The following is a 20,524-nucleotide window of genomic DNA, read 5'->3' as shown; positions in this document are numbered from 1 at the left end:
TTAGAAGTTTCCTAAATAAGCTGGAGAAAGTAAGGCTTTATTTAAAAAATCCAAAACAAATAACAAAACAAACAAATGAAAAAAAACAACCACAAAACCTTAAACTCATTGAAGTTACTTGGTAATTATTAGATTGGGATATACTTTTTACACTTAGTATCCTGTGGCTATCAGTAGGAAAAGCCCACAAGCTTGAAACAGAACAGTGAAGGGATGCTCAGTGTTTGTGTACTGAAAGCTGAAGCCCTGACCTTGGTCAGCTATCTAATACAACACTTGATAATCTTTATGGTCCTTTTCAACCCAGGCCATTCTAACATGCTGGAGTTGTCAGCAGGATTCTTGGTGTGCTTGCAGCAGAACCCACACAAGTCTGAGAAGCAAGTTTTACTGCTAGCAACAAACACAGCAGACTTTTATCCAGTTCCTCCCAGAAGCAGTGCTGTAAGGAAGTTTAAATCTCTACCAGTGATACTATTCAAACAGAGGTACAAGATAAAGTGTAATTTAAGATGTTTTACATCACATCCTCAAATTTAGCTGTAAACAAAGAATGCCATGGCTTCAATGAAAGTTACTTAAATTTGAATGCAGAGAACACTTTATTAACTGATTACAGTTTTGATGACCAATCTTAAACCATAATTAATATGGGAAACATAGTGGGGGACATTAAGGCTGAGCCATATATATATAGACAAATCTGGATACTGATAATCTGTACATTTAACCTCTGCTTTTTCTTTATACATCTTTTATTCAGTGTCTGAAATTAATCAAAGAAAACAACGAAAAAACTGGCCACTAATTTAAGATCTTAGTCTGGAATGAAGTTTTTGCATGGGTTTTTGAATGCAATATAGATCTCAGGGCATTTCAAACAAACAGATTTGCAAACATGCTCCAAATCAAGCATTCAAGTATACTTGGAGTTTGTCATTACAGTTTTGTGCAAGTGATTTTATTTTCCAACAACTAGTAGTAGTTCTCTCCTTTAGAAGTTTACGCTCTACTTAAGAGGGTATTAAAATCAACTAATAAGTTGGGAAATCAATATAAATTAAGTGCCTGTGGTGTGCATCAGCTTCCTGCTCTAAGCAACCTTTATCTGTAAGTGGACATAATTGTCAGTTTCACAGAATTACACTGACTTATCAGCAAAACCCAGAAATTTATCTACTATTCTTGCACTGTGAACAGTAGTCCTACATGATGTGATACCATTTTTCACCTGTACAGATCCCTTTTGTAAAGTTGGGCAACACATGAAAGAAAGACAGACAAACTGTGTCTGAAACGACGTTTCAGTTCTTTTGTTCCAGTCACTGAAGGAAGAGGCAGAGGCAAGTTTGAATTACCCCAGAAAACTGAATAATTGGTTTTATTTGGTGTCTTCAAGATGCTTCACCTTCTGTGGGAGACGTAGGTGATGTAGGAGAAACCATTTCAGGTTTTCGTGAAATTCTGTCCAATTCTGCCTGAACATCTGTTAAAACTGGCTTCTGACCTACAAAAGAAATGCACATCACTCAGTGATGTTAATGAAACCATTTTGGGAAAGACTTTGTATTTCAATTCTCAAGAAGCATCTGCAAATCTGCCAAACAAAAAAAGGAAAAGGAAAAAACAACCTGTTATTGCTTCAGGCAAATCCTAGAAACTTTACTCTGTAACCTAAAGCATGCAGTAAATGCCTAAGGCCAAAAATCAGCAGCAAAGGAACAGAAGAAATATAGTCACATCATCTATTTCAGATTTTTCAAAGTAACTTCCATAACTGTATATAAAGCTGTGGGCATATGAAGAGTTAATGTAAAGTCTAGAAAATACACTGCTCTGTATTCTGTAAATTATGAATACTTCTGAATGATTTGCTGTATCAGCTGTATTTTGAAGTAATTCTGAATAGAAATCAGGAGTTTTGCCACAGGCCAGAGTCTGTTCCACAAACTTGGTCAGCTGAAGTTGACACTGCTGCTCGAGGTGCATGCACACCTGCAGGTGGCACATCCCTCACTCTCCTCACCTGCTTACCTCCCCCATAACTTGGGATAACACAAACATTTATACACTCACAATTAAACTTGACCCTAGCTTGCAATACACCTTTTTTTCCTCCTCCCCCAAGTCACTCATAACTCTTACTCCCCAGCCTTCCATGCATCTAGCTTTAAAGGAATCACTGTCAGACATTTCAGATGAATACTAAACATGCTGTTGAAAGAAAATACTAAATTGATTGACTGCTGAAGTCACTCAGTCAAAACCTTCATCAAATCAGAGCTGTAGCACTGGCAAAAGGAAGTTCAAAAACTATTAAGAAGTTAAAAAGTATTGAAGTCATTTTAACATCGATGATAAAAATACACATCACTTTGAAATGAAGTCCCGCTGTATCTGAATAATATTAAGATTATTTATGGCATAAGCTGCTCACACAGCTACAAGAGAAGGTTTTCTTTAATCCTCTGAGCCTTAAGAAGGGCAGGCAATACTGAATCACTGTGACAATAAGAAGCCATATCCAACAAAACATGCAGTTACAAGTAGTAGTGTTCATACTTCTGATAGACTACACTGAATGATGCGCAGCTCAGTCTGAATTGTAAGCTGATCTTTTTAGCATACCTGACTTTTTTGCTGATGGTGGTAGATTGCTGCCAGTACCTCCTGTGCTGCCACCTCCAGGACTGCCACCAACACCACCAGGGCCACCAGGGGAACCAGTTTTCTTACTCAACAGACTATTGAAGAAGTTTGCCAGGACTCCCTCACTGGTAGCTCCTGCTGCAAGGAGACAGGAGTGAGTGGTAGGAAAGACAAAAAACATCCAAACATTGTCCAGATAAATAGCAATTCAATATTTTAGTTATGCTAAATAGGCATATTAAAGGTACTTCCCCAAATTAATTCTTGTCCCCGAAAAGAAAAAGGTACCTTTCATGTTGGGATCAATTTTTTTGGATCCAGCAGGGATAGGTGTAACACTGGCAACATTGGATGTTACAGATCTATTTGGTGTCCTAGGAGATCCTCCAGGAACTCTCGGTGAGGCATCCTGTGCAAAGAAAGAGGAGAAAATTAAAAAGTCTTCCAGAGAATCAACTCATGCACTGTAATTGCATGTGAAACTAAGAACCTGCTTCTCAGTTCTACTTCTTTTTTAATAATGTTGTTCCCCTCACAACTGAAATGAGGCAAGATTAAATTTTACATGTTTTTTTTTTTTTTTTTCTCCACACTTATGACATTATTACAAATATTAACTTCAGTGCAACTGAAGCACTGCTGAAGCTTCCCTCCAGGCACCTCAATGAGAAAAATGAAGCTGTTATTTTATAGTTCCTCTGATCACAGTGAAAACTCCACCGATGAGATTGCAGAGGACCTAAAATCAGCTTCTTGGGAAGATAACACCACATGCCACCAATTACGTGGAAAGGACTAAAGGCAGTCCAAGGAAAAAAGTGAACAAGAAAGCTCCAAACAAAATAACCCCCCCCCAAAACATTACTCAGTTCTTCAACGATAACAGATGTTTTTGTAAAATTGCAGTTCATCTAAAGAAAGTTGAAGTAATCTCTAAAAATTTACATGCTCTCTATTAAACTTCTTACTTTCTAGTTATTTTGAATTTGGACATCATAACCCTCACTTAACCATATGTATATTTTTTTCCCCCAGAGTTTCAATATTCCTAGAATGACAGTGCCAAATTTTGGATATAAAACTCACCAAAGCAATTCAGCTGACATACAGTTTGCTCCCTGGCACACTCTTGGGATGGAAAGGGTAGGCAAGTAACTGCTTAGATGCACTCTAACATTTGAAAAGTAAAGCCACAGCATTTAGCCCTTGCTGCCAATACAAGTTGTCATGCCTAGCTGAGAAGAAGTGTCATCATTTTAGAGCAGTGTAAGAAATATGCTTTAAACACTACATAGTTTACACAAACAAATTGATCAAAGCTATTTGAACGCGCAGTTAAGAGACCAACAGCCCTCAAATACAGGTGATGGTATTGGAAGTACTTTGTTACTACTAACCACTGGCCTTCCTGCAGCAGTAGGAGGCTGTTTCGCCAATTGAGACTGCAAGAAAGAAAAACAAACAACCAATAAACCCATGTATTATTAGATATTACAAAACTTTTTTTTCTTTTCCTGAAGAATCTTGTTAGATGAAACATCAGCTGTTTGTTTTATAAACAGAACATTACCTGCTGCTTCATGAGAAACACTTGGTCATCTTCTGCAACAATTTCTTTCTCATGAACAAACTGCAACACAAAAGAAAAAAAAAAACAAAACACTAATACCAGGATCTGCAAGAATACAACATAAAGCATAGGATACACAGTATCTGTTCACAGATGCACACTCTGGGGCATGTTGTTACCTTACGCTGGCCTGAGCTTGGCATTACTTACAGTGACTTTTGCACTAGCATGAAGTGGCATAAGAAATAGAAACATCTTAGATCCAGGTCTACACAGCAAGTCACCAAAGACAGGCTTTGCCAAAGCAAGCAAGGCAAATACCAAAATTTATAATCTACAGCATATAATCATGCAAAAAGTTTGCCAGTTACATTTCCCTTGGATTCTTGGTACTCAACACATTGCTTTATGTCTTGGTTTCTCCCCCAAAGCTTATAGAAGGACACAGCATTAAGTTTTCTCAGCTTAATCGACACTTGGAAAACGATCACTCCCAAGCTCTTAACTTTACTAGAAAGAAAGCAAATATTTCTGTGACTCAATAACTTCTACATATACATGGGGTCCTCTTTGCTGGCATTTTGTTCAATCCCTCCATGTTTTCCATACAGTTCAGCCTTTATTCTTAAATGGTATGAGAGAGGAAATACACCAAAAAGTTCTGAATGTACTGTGTAAGCTGGAGAAGAGCTATACAAAACACCAAGAAAACACTGAGAACAAAATGAAAAGACAAAATAAGCAAAAATAAGTTTATCGTATTCTTGGAAGCAAAGCTCTGAAAGCTAACAGGGAGATAGGCTGCCAAAAGCACTAGCAAAATATATTCCATTTTTAAAACCTCTCATTTTACCTTTCTGACCGGCGGTTTTCTTATGGTGTCTTCAAAACTGTCTTCTGCTTTTAGTGTTTGAAAGTTCTCATGCAAGATGCCAATCTTCTTGTCATTATCCCAACCTGCAGGACTAGAAGGAAGGATCATTTGGCTTCAAATTCCATCATTACTTCAGGTTATTCTTGAACACAGTTCTCATCTACATGGAACTGAAAGCCCAGAAAGTTGTCATTTCCTTTCTTCTGTGCAAGGGGGTTATTGACCAGTACAGGTAACTACAGACAGGGACTGGTTCACCATAACAGAAAGGAAATGCCTCTTGGTTTATCGTTTCTCTTTGAGGAAGTGAGTATTTGTTGTCTCAGCCAACTTCCCTCTCCAAATCCCCCAGCTCAGCAGACTGTTACACTCATCTTTCAAAAACACAGGACAAAAAAGGCTCTGCAGTCCTGTACAAATGTATGTTGTAGTCATATACACACAACAGTGCAGGTAACTTACATAAATACTGCATCTTTTTCCACAACAACAGCTGGAACGTTGAAAGGAAACCCGTACAACTTCTGGACTATATATTTATAGACTAAATCAATGTTTTTGTTCTCCTTTACCGAGGTGTAAATAAGCGCGGCCCCATCTGAGTACACTTGTTAAAGAAAACTCCATTTTAGAGGTTAGTAAGAAATAGGAAAATGGCCCATTTCTGATGTTCTAAAGGCTATCTCCTCTGAAACACTTAAGAGGAATACAAAAATCAAATAGGTCAAGCAACTTCCAATGCTATTTTTTGAAATAAGCTATTGAAGAATTTAAGTCTCTCTTCCTGCATATATTTTAGGGCAACTCATCCGTTGGTTTTTGAGTAAAGGCTCTTCTCACTTTCAAAGCCCACAGTACCAATAGCTTCACTATGTTGTCTTTTATAATTATATTTTTTTTGCTTTCAGCAAGTGAAAACTTTCATGCCATATCCTTATCTCATCATTCTCCCATCCTGCAGGACTACACAGAGATGTGACACAGATACTACAGCATTAACATCAATAGCTCCAAGAATACAAAAGGTCTTTCACTTTCCCAGCTGGGTTTTTAAATTTGGGACCAAGTTCTTATATTACAGAGTGATCTCCTTTGAAAGGAAGGTAAATGAGTTGTGCTCTACGTTAGTACTAAAATGAGTGATTATTATTCTCATACGGTTCAGTATCAAAGGAAGATTATTTACACACAGGATTAATAAAAGCAACAAGGGAAGTTTCAAGTAGTTGTCACTTTGATATTATAAAAATGCCCCAAACCCTAACCAGTTTCTATATAGATGAAATTCAAATTCTGAAAGAGGTAAGTAATCTAACAAGATCTGATTCCCATTCAGTGACGTTCAGAATACAGTACTGAGCTGCACATGGCAATTGCATGGACTAACTCCTACTAAAGTTTCATATTCCTTTTCTTCATCTACAGAACTTACTGCAATTATCTGTAACTCCATTTTGAAAAACTAGATCCAAAGGAGGTGCCATCACAGTACTTCAGTAGGATCTCAGGGTTTTGAACTACCTTTCCATCTGTTAATTTTTGTCTCTCCAGTAGTATTTAGACCCCCACTTCCTACAGCACACATTATGATGACACAATGAAGGCACATTATTGGCATCTAAAATCTAGATCTGAGCACACCTAGCTACCTAAATAGCATTTTATACATAGCATAGTGACAACTTACATATGTTGTGCCTACTAATAGGAAAGCCAGGGGATCTTTCCCACATCAATTTTTATTTCCTTTCTTCCCTCATCACCTTACCTGTGGGATTACTGAACCCTGAAGACACCACATATTCAGTCAAAGAGATATGGACATCTGAAATGATTTCATGCTAAAATGAATTATCTTCTTATTATTTTAGGGAGCTTGTTGGTTAAGATTTGCTGATTTAGGAACTGATTCTTCAGTATGGAAATGGCAAGGAAAGAAATTCAAAGTAAGGGAACGTGCCAGACTCTTGCATATCTGTAATGAATTAATTCAATTCATTTCAATCAATTCAATTAAAAAATTATTCAACAGAATGAGGAAATATTTAACCCAGCATTGTATATAGAGAATAACCAAAGCAGACGCCCAGCAACAAAGCAGGAGTTGTGCACAGTTTTGGTAAAGATGCAAATATTCTTTTAAGCTGGTCACAATTAATGCAAAGCTTTGAGTCCTTATCGTCTTTATGATGATGCGTTCAAGGATACACTGTAAGCAAAACCGTCTGATATGTGACTGAATGAAGTCGAAGTGTTCATCTCTGTAGTCATGCTCTTTTTCCAGAACACCGATGGCATCGCACTGTTAAAATAAGCACAGAATTAATTAACAGCCAGCTGTTGAAATAGCAGTGCTGCTGCACCTCCTTCACAACTCTGAGCCATGGAGGGCAAAGGAAAAAAACAAAAACCTCCTGAGATTGTTTTGAAACACAATTTTTTTTTATATATTTTTTTAAATCTGCATCTTAGCATGCATATGGTAGCATGGGCTGCCTTAAATTGGGAGTTTAAGTGTTGGCTGTTTTCCATTCTCTTCCCAACTGCAACCACGTTATGCAATAAATCAACATCTCTATTGAACACCAATCCATTGAATACAAGCATTTCCTGCACAGTGCTTTTTACAATGCTGTGCTATCACAAGGCATATTCTTTTCGGCTGGCTACTTGCTCACCCTTTGCAAAGGTAAGCCAAAACAAGAAGCGTGGAGATGAGAAGAAAAAAATAGTGGTTGTGGTGAGGGAAGAATAATGGAGACCCAGGAGGTGAAAACAAACAAACAAACAAACAACAAAATACAGGTGCTTTTCAAATGAGAGAGTCAGCCTTCTCTAGAAGTAACAGCATATGCATCAAAAGGTTTATTCTTTCTCTTTGGGCCAGCAGAGGCTGCAGATGCAGTATGTTTAATGCCAATGAGAACTGAAAAGCCACAGGGGAATAAAACAAAACATGAGAACTACACTACTTTCTCTCTAGACTAAAAGTGTGAGGCATTTAATAGAAATCAAATCAGGTCACAGAAACACCCTAAGAACTGAGCAATGTTAGCAGAGCAGCACTCTACTAGCTAGCACCCTGAAACTTTTTCCTTCACATAAAAAAAAAAAAAGCAGAAGTATTTAAAAATCCAAACCATCGTTTACAGAATAAAGAATGGCTGTGTAAATTAAAGGGAGTTTTAGTTGCTTACTGACTAGCTCACTTCTGAGAGCAAAACCAAGTCTGAGGTATTTCTCAATTCCCTGAAAACTGGTAATACCACAGGAAATACTACATCCAAATTACATGCAAATAGGGCTTCCAGAAGATTCCCAACCTTCAACATAAAACCTATTTATAAGAATTCTTATCCAACGTATTCAGAATGAATTTAGAACCAAGAGTTTCCCACCCCAAATCCACAATTTAAAGCACCCCCTTAATAAAACATACAAAAAACCTAAAATGTGAAACAAACCTTTGTACAAACTACTACTACTGGAATGCCTAAGTTACATGTTAGTGTATCTGCACCCAGGGGTAAAATCACACTGTCATCTTTGTCTTCCTGTAATGAAGTGTTTCTTCTCTGTGGAGAAGCTGGAAAATCCTCGCCTGGTTCTACATATTCCTGGAAGTCTCTTACCACTGAAAATAAAAAAAAAAAGTTATATGAAAAAATCATCTACTTTAGTATTTCAACATTGATTTCCACTGCCATTGATCTCTAGTACTGCTAACAGTACAGTGCTTCTGTAGGTTGAAAGAATTGAACATGCAGTAAGTGCCACTCATTTATTTGGCTAGGCAGAAGAACATGGCCAGTTTCAAGTGTCCATGAGGACAGCATTAACCCATTTTGACTTTTAGCACTGTGGAAGAACAACTGGGCAGTTGCTATTAGCTATCATTGCTTGATAAATCTACTACAGAACCAAGGTCCCCTGCATTGTTCTTGGTGAAATTAGCAAAAATCTGTTAGCATAAACAGCAGCAAGCCTTGTACAGATCATTTAGTTGGTTTGACCTAAAAGTCCCTCATCCACAGTTTTCTGTACCATGAATCTATACTAGTAATAAACAAACAAACAAAAAAATTAGTCAATAACTAGATTATTAAGTAGCAGTATGTTAAACATTTGGCATGACTTTACAACAAATCAGATACTACTTTAAAGTTTAGCAAGGAAGGCAAGTCAGAATCCAACAAGAATTAGAAGGGAAAAAAAAAAAAAAGGCAAGGTTATAAGTGTAACTCCTGCCAGTTCTGATGCAAGTGCCCAAGCTCTAATTACAAGGTCACTTAATGTGCATCCCACCAGGGATGCAGCATCAGGCATCAGACGTTTGTACCTTTCACATCAAGTGTCTGATTTCACCCAGCAGAAAAAGGATTCTATCCCAAACCACTTCCATTACTTTTCCACGGGTAGCACTGCCTGAATCAGCCAGAAATCCAGGCAGCAAGATGATTTAGCAGAATCACAGATGAATCACACACACCAGCACTCCAGTACTTTCTCACTGCTTTGTCCTGATTTGCCTTCATCCATCCCTACCTTTTCTAAACCGACTGAAGGCCTGAGTTCCTACCTAGAAAAGCATCGGGTGAATTAACAGAACACGGAGTTATCCAGCATCCAGGATAGAAGTGCATTGGGCTGAAGTTATTCAGCTCTTCTACCCGAAATTCAGAACAAAAAGAAGCATAGGTACAGATCATCATCTCTACTTCAGCAGTTGATTGAGGCTCTCATTAAAGCAACGCTGCCCCTTCAGTCTGGTCTGAGAGCCTCCCAGACTGATTATGTTTTTAATCCAGAGCTCTCACCAGGATATGCCAGCAACTCAAGGGAAGAAAAAAAGATTAATGCACCATATCAACTCAGAGACCTTGGAATACTTTTTTCTGGATTCTGTAAAATTTTCTATTCTGTTCAGTCAGTCGGTAAAGAAGCAAAGCTACCATCTGCACAGTTTTGATAGCAAAGATATTGCATCCCTACTTTCATCCAGTAAAACCATATCCTGAAACAGTTGGTAATTTTAATACACAGCCTTCCCACCAACAAAACAAAATGACCAACGCTCAAAAGCACTCTTCTCCCTCTCTTAATTTTTCACACTAAGAATTTAAGATGACTCCCAGGAATGACACTCCCTTAGAATAATCTTTTAAAAGAAAAGTAAGCTGTCGCCTTACTGCCCATTTAATCACAGCACAGCTACAACTTGGATGTCAAAAAAAAAAAAAGCAAAAAAAAAAGCTATCCAACAAGTGCTTAAGAACATAATCATTCTAGAGACAAATTTCAGACTTCAATAAATAGAGTTTTAACCACAGTATTTGATCACACACAGCCTTCCCAAATGCTTGCTTCCTGTAGTAATTCAGAGAGGTGAAGGGGCAAGGTTCATGATTTAGTACCACAAGTGAAATACGGTGGCTGCCCAAAACTAGTAGGTGCTATGACACTAGCAAGCTCAGTCAGATCAAGGAATTCTGCAATAACCTTGTGTTCTGCATATTTAAGTTAAAAAGACATGAAAGTGATAGAGCATATTGATGCCAAAAGAACCAAACAAACAGAAAAAACAACACAAGAAAACCCAAACCAAAGCATACATAGCTGCATTTGTGTCAAGAATAACTCCTCAAGCATAAAGGGCCCAAACATTACTGGGCATGAAATAATCCTGAATGCTTTCAACATTTACATTTTTGTTAAACAGAGAAAAGACCCAAAATTATCTAGCCTGACTGGTTACAGGAACAAGTAAAAGACTAATGCAGTATAAAAGATGAAAATCCACCTTTAAAATAATTAAATATAAAACAGAAAGCCATTACATTTTTTTCATTTGATAAATCTTATCTTGTTTCTCCAGGAAATAAGACAATTCAACCTGGAACTCCTGATCTTAAGCCACTTTTACAATAGAGAAAAAGACTGCAATGGAGAGATTAAGTTGTACAGAAAGCATTAAGCATACTGAAGTGGAATCCTAAATATCTACAGAATACTCACATTTTTGTTCCATTTCTTTCATTTCTTCAGGAGGAATTTTTAACTTGTCAATGTGTTCTCTTACAACACTTGCCCATTTTTGTAAAGAATCCATTGCAGTCCAAGGCCTGGACATGTCTACTACCAACATAACTAGAGTGTCCTTTAGTGAGTTTGACTCCATTGCAAATTTAAGGAGACCCTTGTGATACAGGTCACCATCCAAAATCCGTACATTGCATCTTGTTTGGTCTATAACAAAAGAAAAAACATTTTGAGATTCACTTGCAACAGTCCACTCCATAATAACTATTACATTTTCATTAGGTATGTAAAATACAAGTCAAGAAAATTAAAAAACATGTTTAAATCAGTCAGCTTAACACACACATACACCAGCAACTGCAGCTTGTGGAGAGCCCTTGCCCCTCAGAGACACTGAAGTTTGAAGAATTCAGCTTAATGGCCATAACTGAAGATCTTGAACAGAGTACCTGAAGATGAAAACTCAGAGAAAAAAATCGAATATTTCCAATGTTAATCTTCACCATTTGAGAAGGAAAATGGTTCTCTTGGAAAAGCAACTTAAAGGGGGAGCTTTGAAGGGGAGATGGCAGTCAGCTGAGCAGACGGGCTGAAAAGGGATGGCTGAATTCATTCAATGTGATGTGCATGTATAACTGTATCTTGGCCATCAGAAAACTGAAGCAGAACTGCAAGTTTCTGTCATAAGCTTTAATGATTTAGATGGAGAGTGAACAGGCAAGAAAGTTATTCTTCAGATATGCAGAAGGACAATCACAGTGCAGACAGGCCATCTTACTGCTTCTTCCACCAAAACAGTGTACTCCTACCCTCAGAAACACTTCACTTCTGAAGTAAATGAAGAGCTAGTGATTCAAAATTAGATAGCATGATATAATTACATTTTGCCTTCAGGTAAATTTTCACAGCTTGATACAGAAGCTCTGAGGAAAACATTCAGAATCAGTTCTTAACTTTGTGATATAAAGTCATCTTTGAGACCAAAAGCCAAAGGTGGAAGTCAAGAAAGGAGGTGATTTCAGAAGGTAGAAGGAACTAACTTCTGTTTCTCCTTCAACCTGCATTTGTTTTCATAGCACGGAGAAGTCATTTTTACCCACAAGTACTTTTGTATTCTTATTCACACTCAGATGCTTCTAAGCACTGCCTGTAGATAATTCATTACACTTCATCACCTAGTGGTGAGACCCCACCTGCAGTACTGTGTTCAACCCTGGACCTCAAAATAGGAAGCATCTGGATCAGATAGAGCACATGCAGAGGAGGCCACAAGGCTGGAGCATCTCTCCTATGGAGAGAGGCTGAGAGAGCTGGGGTTGTTCAGCCTGAAGAAGAGAAGGCTGTAGGGAAACCTTACAGTGACATTCCAGTACCTAAAGGGTCCCTACAGGAAAGGCAGGGAGGGACTTTTTATACAGGCATGCAGTGACAGGACAGGGAGGAATGGCTTTAAACTAAAAAAGGAGAGATTTAGGTTACATGTTAGAAAGAAATTCCTCACTCAGAGCGTGATGAGGCAATGGGAGAGGTTGCCCAGAGAAGCTGGGGATGCCCCATCCCTGGAGGTGTTCAAGGCCAGGCTGGATGGGGCTTTGTGCAGACTGGTCTAGTGGGAGGCATCCCTGATCATAGCAGGGGGGTTGGAACTCACTGGTATTTAAAGGTCCCTTCCAACCCAAACTATTCTATAATGCAGTGCATAAACAGGCTACAGCCTCCTTCCCTCACCCTCTCCCCCTCAATTTAAGCATCAGGGTGGAATTCAGCATTCCACAGGTACAGATATCTGTAGTGTGAGTCTTATACACCTTTTCCTCTAGGTTTGACGAGTGCACTTTTGCCTACCATCCATTCAGAATGTTACAAAAGACTGCTTTTCTCCTGGCCTTTTCAGCCTTTTAACTGGCTCCTCTCCTCCTCATGCCTGGTCATTCATGATATATGTGAAGGAGATTAGAATGAGAAACCTCATCATAACAAATTGGCTGTGGACTGAACCGACCTTCTACTGAGAAAGAAAACCATCCCATTCTTATTCTAAATATCACAATACTGAACCACTACTTTGGCTTAAAATATTATAAGAAACTTACCATCTCGATCTTCATCATGCACGTTTAAATACAAATACTCCATGCCTCTTCCTTTTTTGTATTCCTCGATTCCTTGAATTTTTCCTATTAAGCTAGTTTTACCTGCTCCATCTTCACCTGGAGAGACAGAAATTAGATAACACTCAATCTTAAAACTCAGCTACATTTAAAAATCATTTGTGACAAGAAGGAAACGTTCTTTAACAAGACAACTGAGCTCATTAAATTTTCAAAATATAGAGGGCTTTGCCCAACTCATCCATTTGTTTAAAGAGCGTGGTTCATCTTCAAGTCTCATCTCTAATTAGTTATAAAGGCAGTTATGACAGTACCTATCCATTTTGAATAAAGTTTTCATACGTATTTTACAAGCTAACTTAACACTTGAAACAACTCCAGTCTTTCACTTGTAACCAAAGTCTTTCTGAAGTAGAGGTCCAAGTGAGAGTAAGTTCATCACACAATCAGAAGAATGCCACTGACAATTCCCCCCAGTCAAACAGGGCAGAACAGCAAGCTGAATAGGGCAAAACTGTTTTCTTATAATTTTATGAGTTGATTTCTCTGAATCTTTTCTACAGTTCTGAAGAAGCTTTAAAGGAGGTGGAAAACAGAAAACTTTTGTTGTACATTCTGACACAGCCTACAGATCCATTGATCCCACTCTTAATGCCCACTTATTCCCTCCCCTCCAAAGGGACCTCAGATTGCCAGTGAACCTTACACCATAAGTACACAACTGCTCAACTTCTGCCAAAGACTCATCCTGAAGATCTTCTTAGTACATGTCCTAGAGCTGGAAAACTTCAGGCACCATTTTTCAAGTCTGAAAGAGTAACCTAAGTACACCTGGATGTAGATCAGGGGTTTTGCTTCTCTAATTTGATACAGTGATGAGCACATTTGACAGTCTGAGAGCTGGAGCTGTTCAGCCTGGAGAAGAGATTTTAAAGTGACCTGAGAGCAACCTTTCAGTACCTAAAGAGGAGCTACAGGAAAGAAGGGGACAGACTCTTTAGATGGGTCTGTAATGATAGGGCAAGAAGAAATGGTTTCAAGCTTAAAGAGGGGAGATTTAGGTTAGATATAAGGAAAAAGTCTTTTACCACGAGGGCGGTGAGGCACAGGAACAGGCTGCCCAGTGGTGTGGAGGATGCCCTGTCCCTGCTGACTTTCAAGGTGAGGCTGGATCAACCCTGGGCAACCTGATCCAGCTGTGGTGTCCCTGTTCATTGCAGGGGAGTTGGGATAGATGGCCTTTAAAGATCCCTTCCGACTCTAAGGATTCTGATTTCATGACAACGGTTAGTGAAGATGGAGATTAGTAACTTCCCAGAGCTCACTCACAGGTTACAAAATCAAAATTAATAACAGGTTCCTAGGTACCTTATCCACTTCATGCCAAAAAGAACATTTTTTCAAGTCTCAACAATACAGTGAAAGTGTAAGCACTACATAAAAAAGAAAAAAGTGCAAGGGCAATAATTTTCATTGTTACATATAAGGATGAAAGAAAACACAATTACAGGTAATTTTAACTAAATGCTGGAAAGCACAGCAAGTTTCTATTCACACAAGTTTTTCCTCTTCTTGTATGAATATTCTTTTAAACAAGAAATTCTGCCTGGAAGGTGAACAACTGAAGCCTCTTCACCCCAGATAAATGACAGTTCTTCCCTTGCCTTCACCAAAGTACTCCAACTTCTTGAACTCGTCATCTACAAGTAACAGTGGAGATTCTATTGAGCTGCTGCACTGGCAAGGTACACTGCAAGAAGGTGCTGTTACTATTGCTGAAGTTTTCTATAGGTTTTACCAGACTTAAATTAAAAAGAAAAGAGAAAAAAGAAAAAATCCCACAAAACAAGGTAGCTTTGGTTCCAAACGTTCAAAAGATAAAACAATCCTTATTCCTTTCAAAGAGGATTGCAGTTTGCCACTTCCCAGGTTGCTCACACTAGCTACCTCCAGCTAAGTTCTCTTACATTCTACCTAGTTTCACATAGGTGGTAACAAAGTTTACAACTTGTTTGCATTGGGAAAGCTTAGCACCTTCAGCAAAGTTCATCTGCCAGTTCGCAATAAAACTGCCTGCAACCTGACTAAGAAACACCTGTGGTCACGAGAAGTTCCAACATCGCAAAAGAAACCCTTAATTTCATTAATTAGTCAGGTAAATGAAGAGAATAGTGAGATGTGCAGCTGACACAAGGGAAGCCAAAGAATACACGAAGAAAGGCATTAGAAAGAACACTGGCAAGTGGCCCAAAACAAGCAACTCATGAACTAAGCAGCGTACAAACACAACTGCCCACAAGAGTGCAAGATGGCTGCATAGCCAGATGTGCCCCAACCCACAGGTGATCCTGGGCTCCCAAAAGATTCGTAAGCCAAATTAGAGTCAACGTCTGGAAAAAGCTGTCAGAAAGTAAAAACTGGGACATGGTGTATGACATCAGCACTTCTTCCTCCTTGCCCACAGCATTCATTGGAAGTAAGAAAAGATTACCTTTAACAAGAGAGCAAAGTCTTGATGCTCCGTTCTGCCTCTATTTCTTAAGTAATAAATATTCTTAAGTATGTTGGACATACCTTTTACAACTGTGATAGCTGCAAATACATTTGATCCCTGCTATTCACCTATTTTTTTCTCATCCTAAAGCCTTCAAATCTCCAAGAAGTCAACCAATTTTGAACATACCCAAGTTATGCTGGGAAATAGCAGCAGTATAGTTCTGCTTTCTAATAACTTTTTAGCAAATTCTACCTGCATGCAATGCTAATGTCTAAGGCATCCCAAAACCCAAATCTTCTATTGTAATGCTTTTAGTATATACTGAAGCTTTCCTCCACCAGATGACAAGGAAATGGAAGTCTGTTGGTTATTTTAAGTTTGAGGGGTAACAGACAGCACCATAACACAATTAGTGCAGGTACTGCCAGGCACATACATCAAAGTGTGCATATACTCTTATTTCTAAATAAGAACACGTGGATACACACACATTTGTAGCATTTGACATTCTGAACCCTAGCATACTTCAGAATATTTTTTTGTCACTGTCTCTGGGTAACCCTGAAGTACAGAAAACAGCAGTGGTACTTAGTTTCAAACAAAAGGAACAGGTCCTATCCCCAGGTCTTAAACTTTACTGCCTGTTCAAGTTATGAAATAAGGTGCTTCATTTTATCTGAAGCTCTACTGAAACACCATGCAAGACAGAGTGCTATCATGCACCTCCAGGAGGAGTAATCATCATACCCCTCTTCCTTCCAAAATTTTGAGACAGAAAATCCTTTGGTGGCTTCTTTATTTCAAAAGATAAGATAATCAAATTTCTATATGTAAGCTCACAGAGCAAAACATTCCAGACATGCAATTCTTGCTCTAGAGCTGCAAGGCAGAATAAAACTGAAGATGCACATGTAAGAGTTTGCATCCTGCTTTCATAAGTAACCAAACCCCCTCCTTTTCTAAGATAAATCTTAAAGAACTAGAACTCCCCACTACATCAAGCTGCACTTGTACATTAATCATACAGTGAGGAAACAGAAGCAATGCTTCCCAGCAAGCAGTGCTGCACACTAAAGCTGAATACAAACATGAGAGACAATAGATTTAATTTTTCCGGAAGCTGAGCTAGGAAGCAGTCACAGCAATCTGCTTACACAGTATTTCACCATCTTGTTAAGCAAAAGGAGAGCCTTGCATTCAGCTGAACAAAAGCCATCTCACTTCCATACCCATGCTGCTCCTTCACTCCCTGACAAGCCACTCAAGCACTCCTGGCCAGGAGCACCAAGGCAGCATGCTACAAAACCCTGCCCTACTCCCTGCTGTTGGGTGCTGGCCAGCCCCAAAGCCAGAGGAAATTTAGGTTACAGAACTTCTGTTCCATTAAGCATTGATAATTATCAATATTTACTACTCACACTTCCACTTATCTTCCAGTTTAGGAAACAAAAGCAGAAGCAGACTATCACTTGTCTTAGAACAAGGCAAACATCTATTAATTTCTTACTGCACATAGAACCATCCTGAGTATCATTCATTGTCACCATGACAGACATTAGTTTCCACTTATGTAAATCTTCTCCACTGTAAAATACCAAATGTGTTCACAATATGTGAAATCAACAAAGCAGAATGCAAAACGTTTCTTTTATTGGTACCTCTTCTATGAGGAGCTCTGATTCTTTTCCCCAGCAATAGTTTGAAAAGCTCTGGACTTACTGAAAAGCTGTGCATGTAACCATAATGCCAAAGGTTCCTTGATGAAACTTGAAACTGAGTTATCAAGGGCAAAGCAGCTTTCCCAGAATCTCAGTGATCTCTATTCTATGCAGTGTGGAACCTCCCAGCCCTAATCCAGCAGAGTGGAGACACAACAGCCTTCACACTACAGATAAGGACATGTGCACTATAGCTATTTTCCAGATAGAACATTTCTCTCAAGCACAGGCTAGTAGCTGCCTTTTCCTCATCCTCATATCAATCAGTGACAGAGATTTGCTTACACATACCATACTAATTGAAGAATGCCTTCTGTGGAGCAAGACCAAAATAATCAGGGTAAGCCACGTTTAGTTTGCTTTCAGAGAATGGAGGAACAAAATTAATTATGCTGACGAGATTCTTCTCCACAATTCCTCAAAACAATGTGCAAGTTTGCAGTCAGTAGGTCGTATCAAGTCTTGGAATAACTCACCATCAAATTAGACTTCACTTGTTAGACAAAAAGCTTTGTTTTACCCCACTGAAAACATTTTTCTTCTCACACATCATTTGCTTGGTTTTACAGTGGCACTAAAAAAATCAAACAGCTTTTCTGAGGGGCACAGAAACTGTACTTCTGCATAACAGCAGAATATAAAACAGAGCATAAACAACTGTTCCAGCATCCCTTTGTGAAGTCCTGCAACACGAGAATAGATGGATTGACCATGGAAACAGGTAGAGCAGTAGCAGTATTACTTATTTCTGCAGTGAATATAAGCAACACATCTCTAAGGCAAGCACTAAGTCCCTGTACCACAGCAGTAAGCCATCTACTGCATTTTAACCCAGGTTCACTACCAAAAGAGAATAATCCTGCGCTACTATCAAAAGGATGCCTTTATTAGCATTCCTGTCACTAGCCTACCTGGAGAGTACAGAAACACAATTCCTTCCACATTATCACCTTCAAAGCTATTTCTGAGATAGATGCACACATCAGCAACACCACTGGCAAAGCAGAGACAAATTAAATAAATGCAGTTCAAGAATTCCACAGTTTGCCATGCTGTTACGATTAAATACGGCTTACTACAGAACTTTCATTTAATTCTGGCCTCTTGGAAAACGAGTTAGAACAAGAAGAACATTCCCAAAAGCACACCTTCATTCTGAAACAGTAACCTAGTTGTTTTGCTGCTACATTATCTAGGTAAACATCCCATCAAAACAACTGATACTTTTAGCACTGTAACTCTGTTGACTGAAAGAGAACATGGCTTGCATTTGGAAGGCTCTTACTGCACAGAATGTGAAAAAGTTCAGATTTGGATTTGAAGAGGAAGAAAAGAAGTTATCTGGCAACTCTTGCAAGACTAGAGAATTACAAATCATTTAAGATGAACAAAGGATACAATCAACAAACAACATTTCATCAGCTGAAATGATGAAATGATCATGGAAAAGCTGCCAGATATTGAATAGGAAAAAAAAAAAAAAAAGCAAATGGACAATTAAAGTTGTGTTCAATGCTAAAAAATAAGTAAAAAGATCTCATATTATTTTTTGTAGTCTCTGTACAAATCTGCTGTCTCAAAACGTAATGCTGGAGCTCGCTATAGTTCAAGGATCCACTAAAGGAAAGCAACAAGCTGAAACAACTCCTTGGGATATACCCATTCCCTGCAGTAAGTGAACCCAAAACATGCACACGCAGAAAAGCGCACCTGCAAATTAGCTGTATAGGCTGTGGGAACTTCTTCTCAGCACCCTGACAGCCAATAGGCAGGAGCAGAGCTCAAAGATTCAGACAGACAGGTCTGGCCCTGCAAAGCAAGAAAATGTGCACATGAGGCAGCTGAGTGCTGACTGCCCACTCTGCTCAGAGCCTTTATTACAGAGCGGAGTAAAGCACAGAGAAAGCCAAAATACTAATGATTCAACAGCAGTGAAAGTGTGCAGCACAAGACATTTACAGTCGGGTTCACGTGTCACTGGATGGTTTGACATCCTGAGAACTGCAGGCAAAGAACTGTGCTATGCTTCAGAGATCAGAATGCATGAAATACAAAGCCTGCTAGAAAGCAGCTATTCAGTTGGTTTGCAAGCTAGGGAGCCTGTTTTCTCATGCATCATGGAATGACTTTGCACATTACTGCCTGAATACATGCTGCAATTTATTGAATAAATGATTAGTTCAGGCCTCTGAATTCAGGCCTTCACACATCCTGTGCTGCTATGGATTCCATCCATAACCCACAGTGGTGACATTTCATTGCTCCATCTATCCCACTTGCTGGTTCAGGTTTAATTATTGCAGGAAGGAAAGAACAAGAGAGCTCTCAGTAAGCATCAGCTTTATCATTGCACTCAACAACAAGCACGAGTCTCTTCTGCTCAGCACCTTTACAGTACAAGAGAGCAGAAGTCTGGGGGGAAAAAAAAAGAATGAAGAATGCCAACGACAAGAGCTACAAGCTTCCAGCTGTCTTCAAAATAGTACCTAGAATTGGCAGCAAGACAAGCCCAATACCTTAAGAAAAAGGGGATGGCATGTTTTCTATTGCTATGATGTGCTAAATGAGGTGGCTAAGGCTGCTCTGACAGAACTGCTTAGGGATCAGAGCATATTTGCTGTACAGAATTGTTTAGGAAAGCTTGTATTTCTATCATTAGTTCATACAATCATAGAAGAATGCTTTTGTACTGCATGCAGTGCCAATCAAAGTTTGAACTCTTCACATTAAGACTGAAACAATTCTAGAGAAATGAAACTATAAATTAGTCTGGATTTTGCCAATTTTGAGTAAAGAATTACCAGCATTATATGCTAACCTTCATTTCACAAAATAGTGCATCATATTCAGAAACTGGCATCTGGTATCCCACTTTTCTTGAGTTATTTCTATGGTGTTTTGAAATGTGTTCTAGGTTCTTAAAAATGAGATGTTAACACAGCTAAAAATATATGCTGAAATAGCAGAATTAACATGCCAATATTATAACTGCTCTAGCACAAAGTACGTGAAAACGTACTTTACAACTCCTGCTTAAGAGCGTTCTAAGAGCAAAGAAATTGGAAA

The 20,524-nt window shown here is 38.8% G+C and overlaps 1 protein-coding gene across 1 annotated transcript; it reads right to left on the bottom strand.

Annotated features, from left to right (window-relative positions):
• Window positions 1–574: 574 nt before the first annotated feature.
• LOC122189368 (cytoplasmic dynein 1 light intermediate chain 1) lies at window positions 575–16,909 on the bottom strand. Its single transcript, XM_042888512.1, has 12 exons — window positions 16,895–16,909; window positions 13,226–13,385; window positions 11,109–11,339; window positions 8,558–8,727; window positions 7,302–7,395; window positions 5,556–5,691; window positions 5,073–5,184; window positions 4,220–4,279; window positions 4,047–4,091; window positions 2,938–3,058; window positions 2,629–2,787; window positions 575–1,507 (listed from the first exon to the last, which is right to left on the bottom strand). Exons 1-12 carry the CDS (start codon window positions 16,907–16,909, stop codon window positions 1,395–1,397), a joined length of 1,416 nt encoding a protein of 471 aa, XP_042744446.1. The 3' UTR covers window positions 575–1,394.
• Between the last annotated feature and the right edge of the window lie 3,615 nt (window positions 16,910–20,524).

The sequence above is a fragment of the Lagopus leucura genome, unplaced genomic scaffold, assembly GCF_019238085.1.
Source record: "Lagopus leucura isolate 7727_CA_CO unplaced genomic scaffold, USGS_WTPT01 Super-Scaffold_100157, whole genome shotgun sequence".
Lineage (NCBI taxonomy): Eukaryota > Metazoa > Chordata > Aves > Galliformes > Phasianidae > Lagopus > Lagopus leucura.
This window is presented reverse-complemented; position numbering and strand designations above follow the sequence as displayed.

Bases quoted from the DNA above. Each gene is read 5' to 3' on its own strand.
- LOC122189368 (XM_042888512.1), bottom strand. The intron at 7,396-8,557 runs GTTTGTTTCACA...TTATTTTAACAG, and splicing joins TAGTAGTAGTTTGTACAAAG to TGCGATGCCATCGGTGTTCT. The intron at 5,692-7,301 runs GTATCCTTGAAC...AAGTGTACTCAG, and splicing joins CAGACGGTTTTGCTTACAGT to ATGGGGCCGCGCTTATTTAC.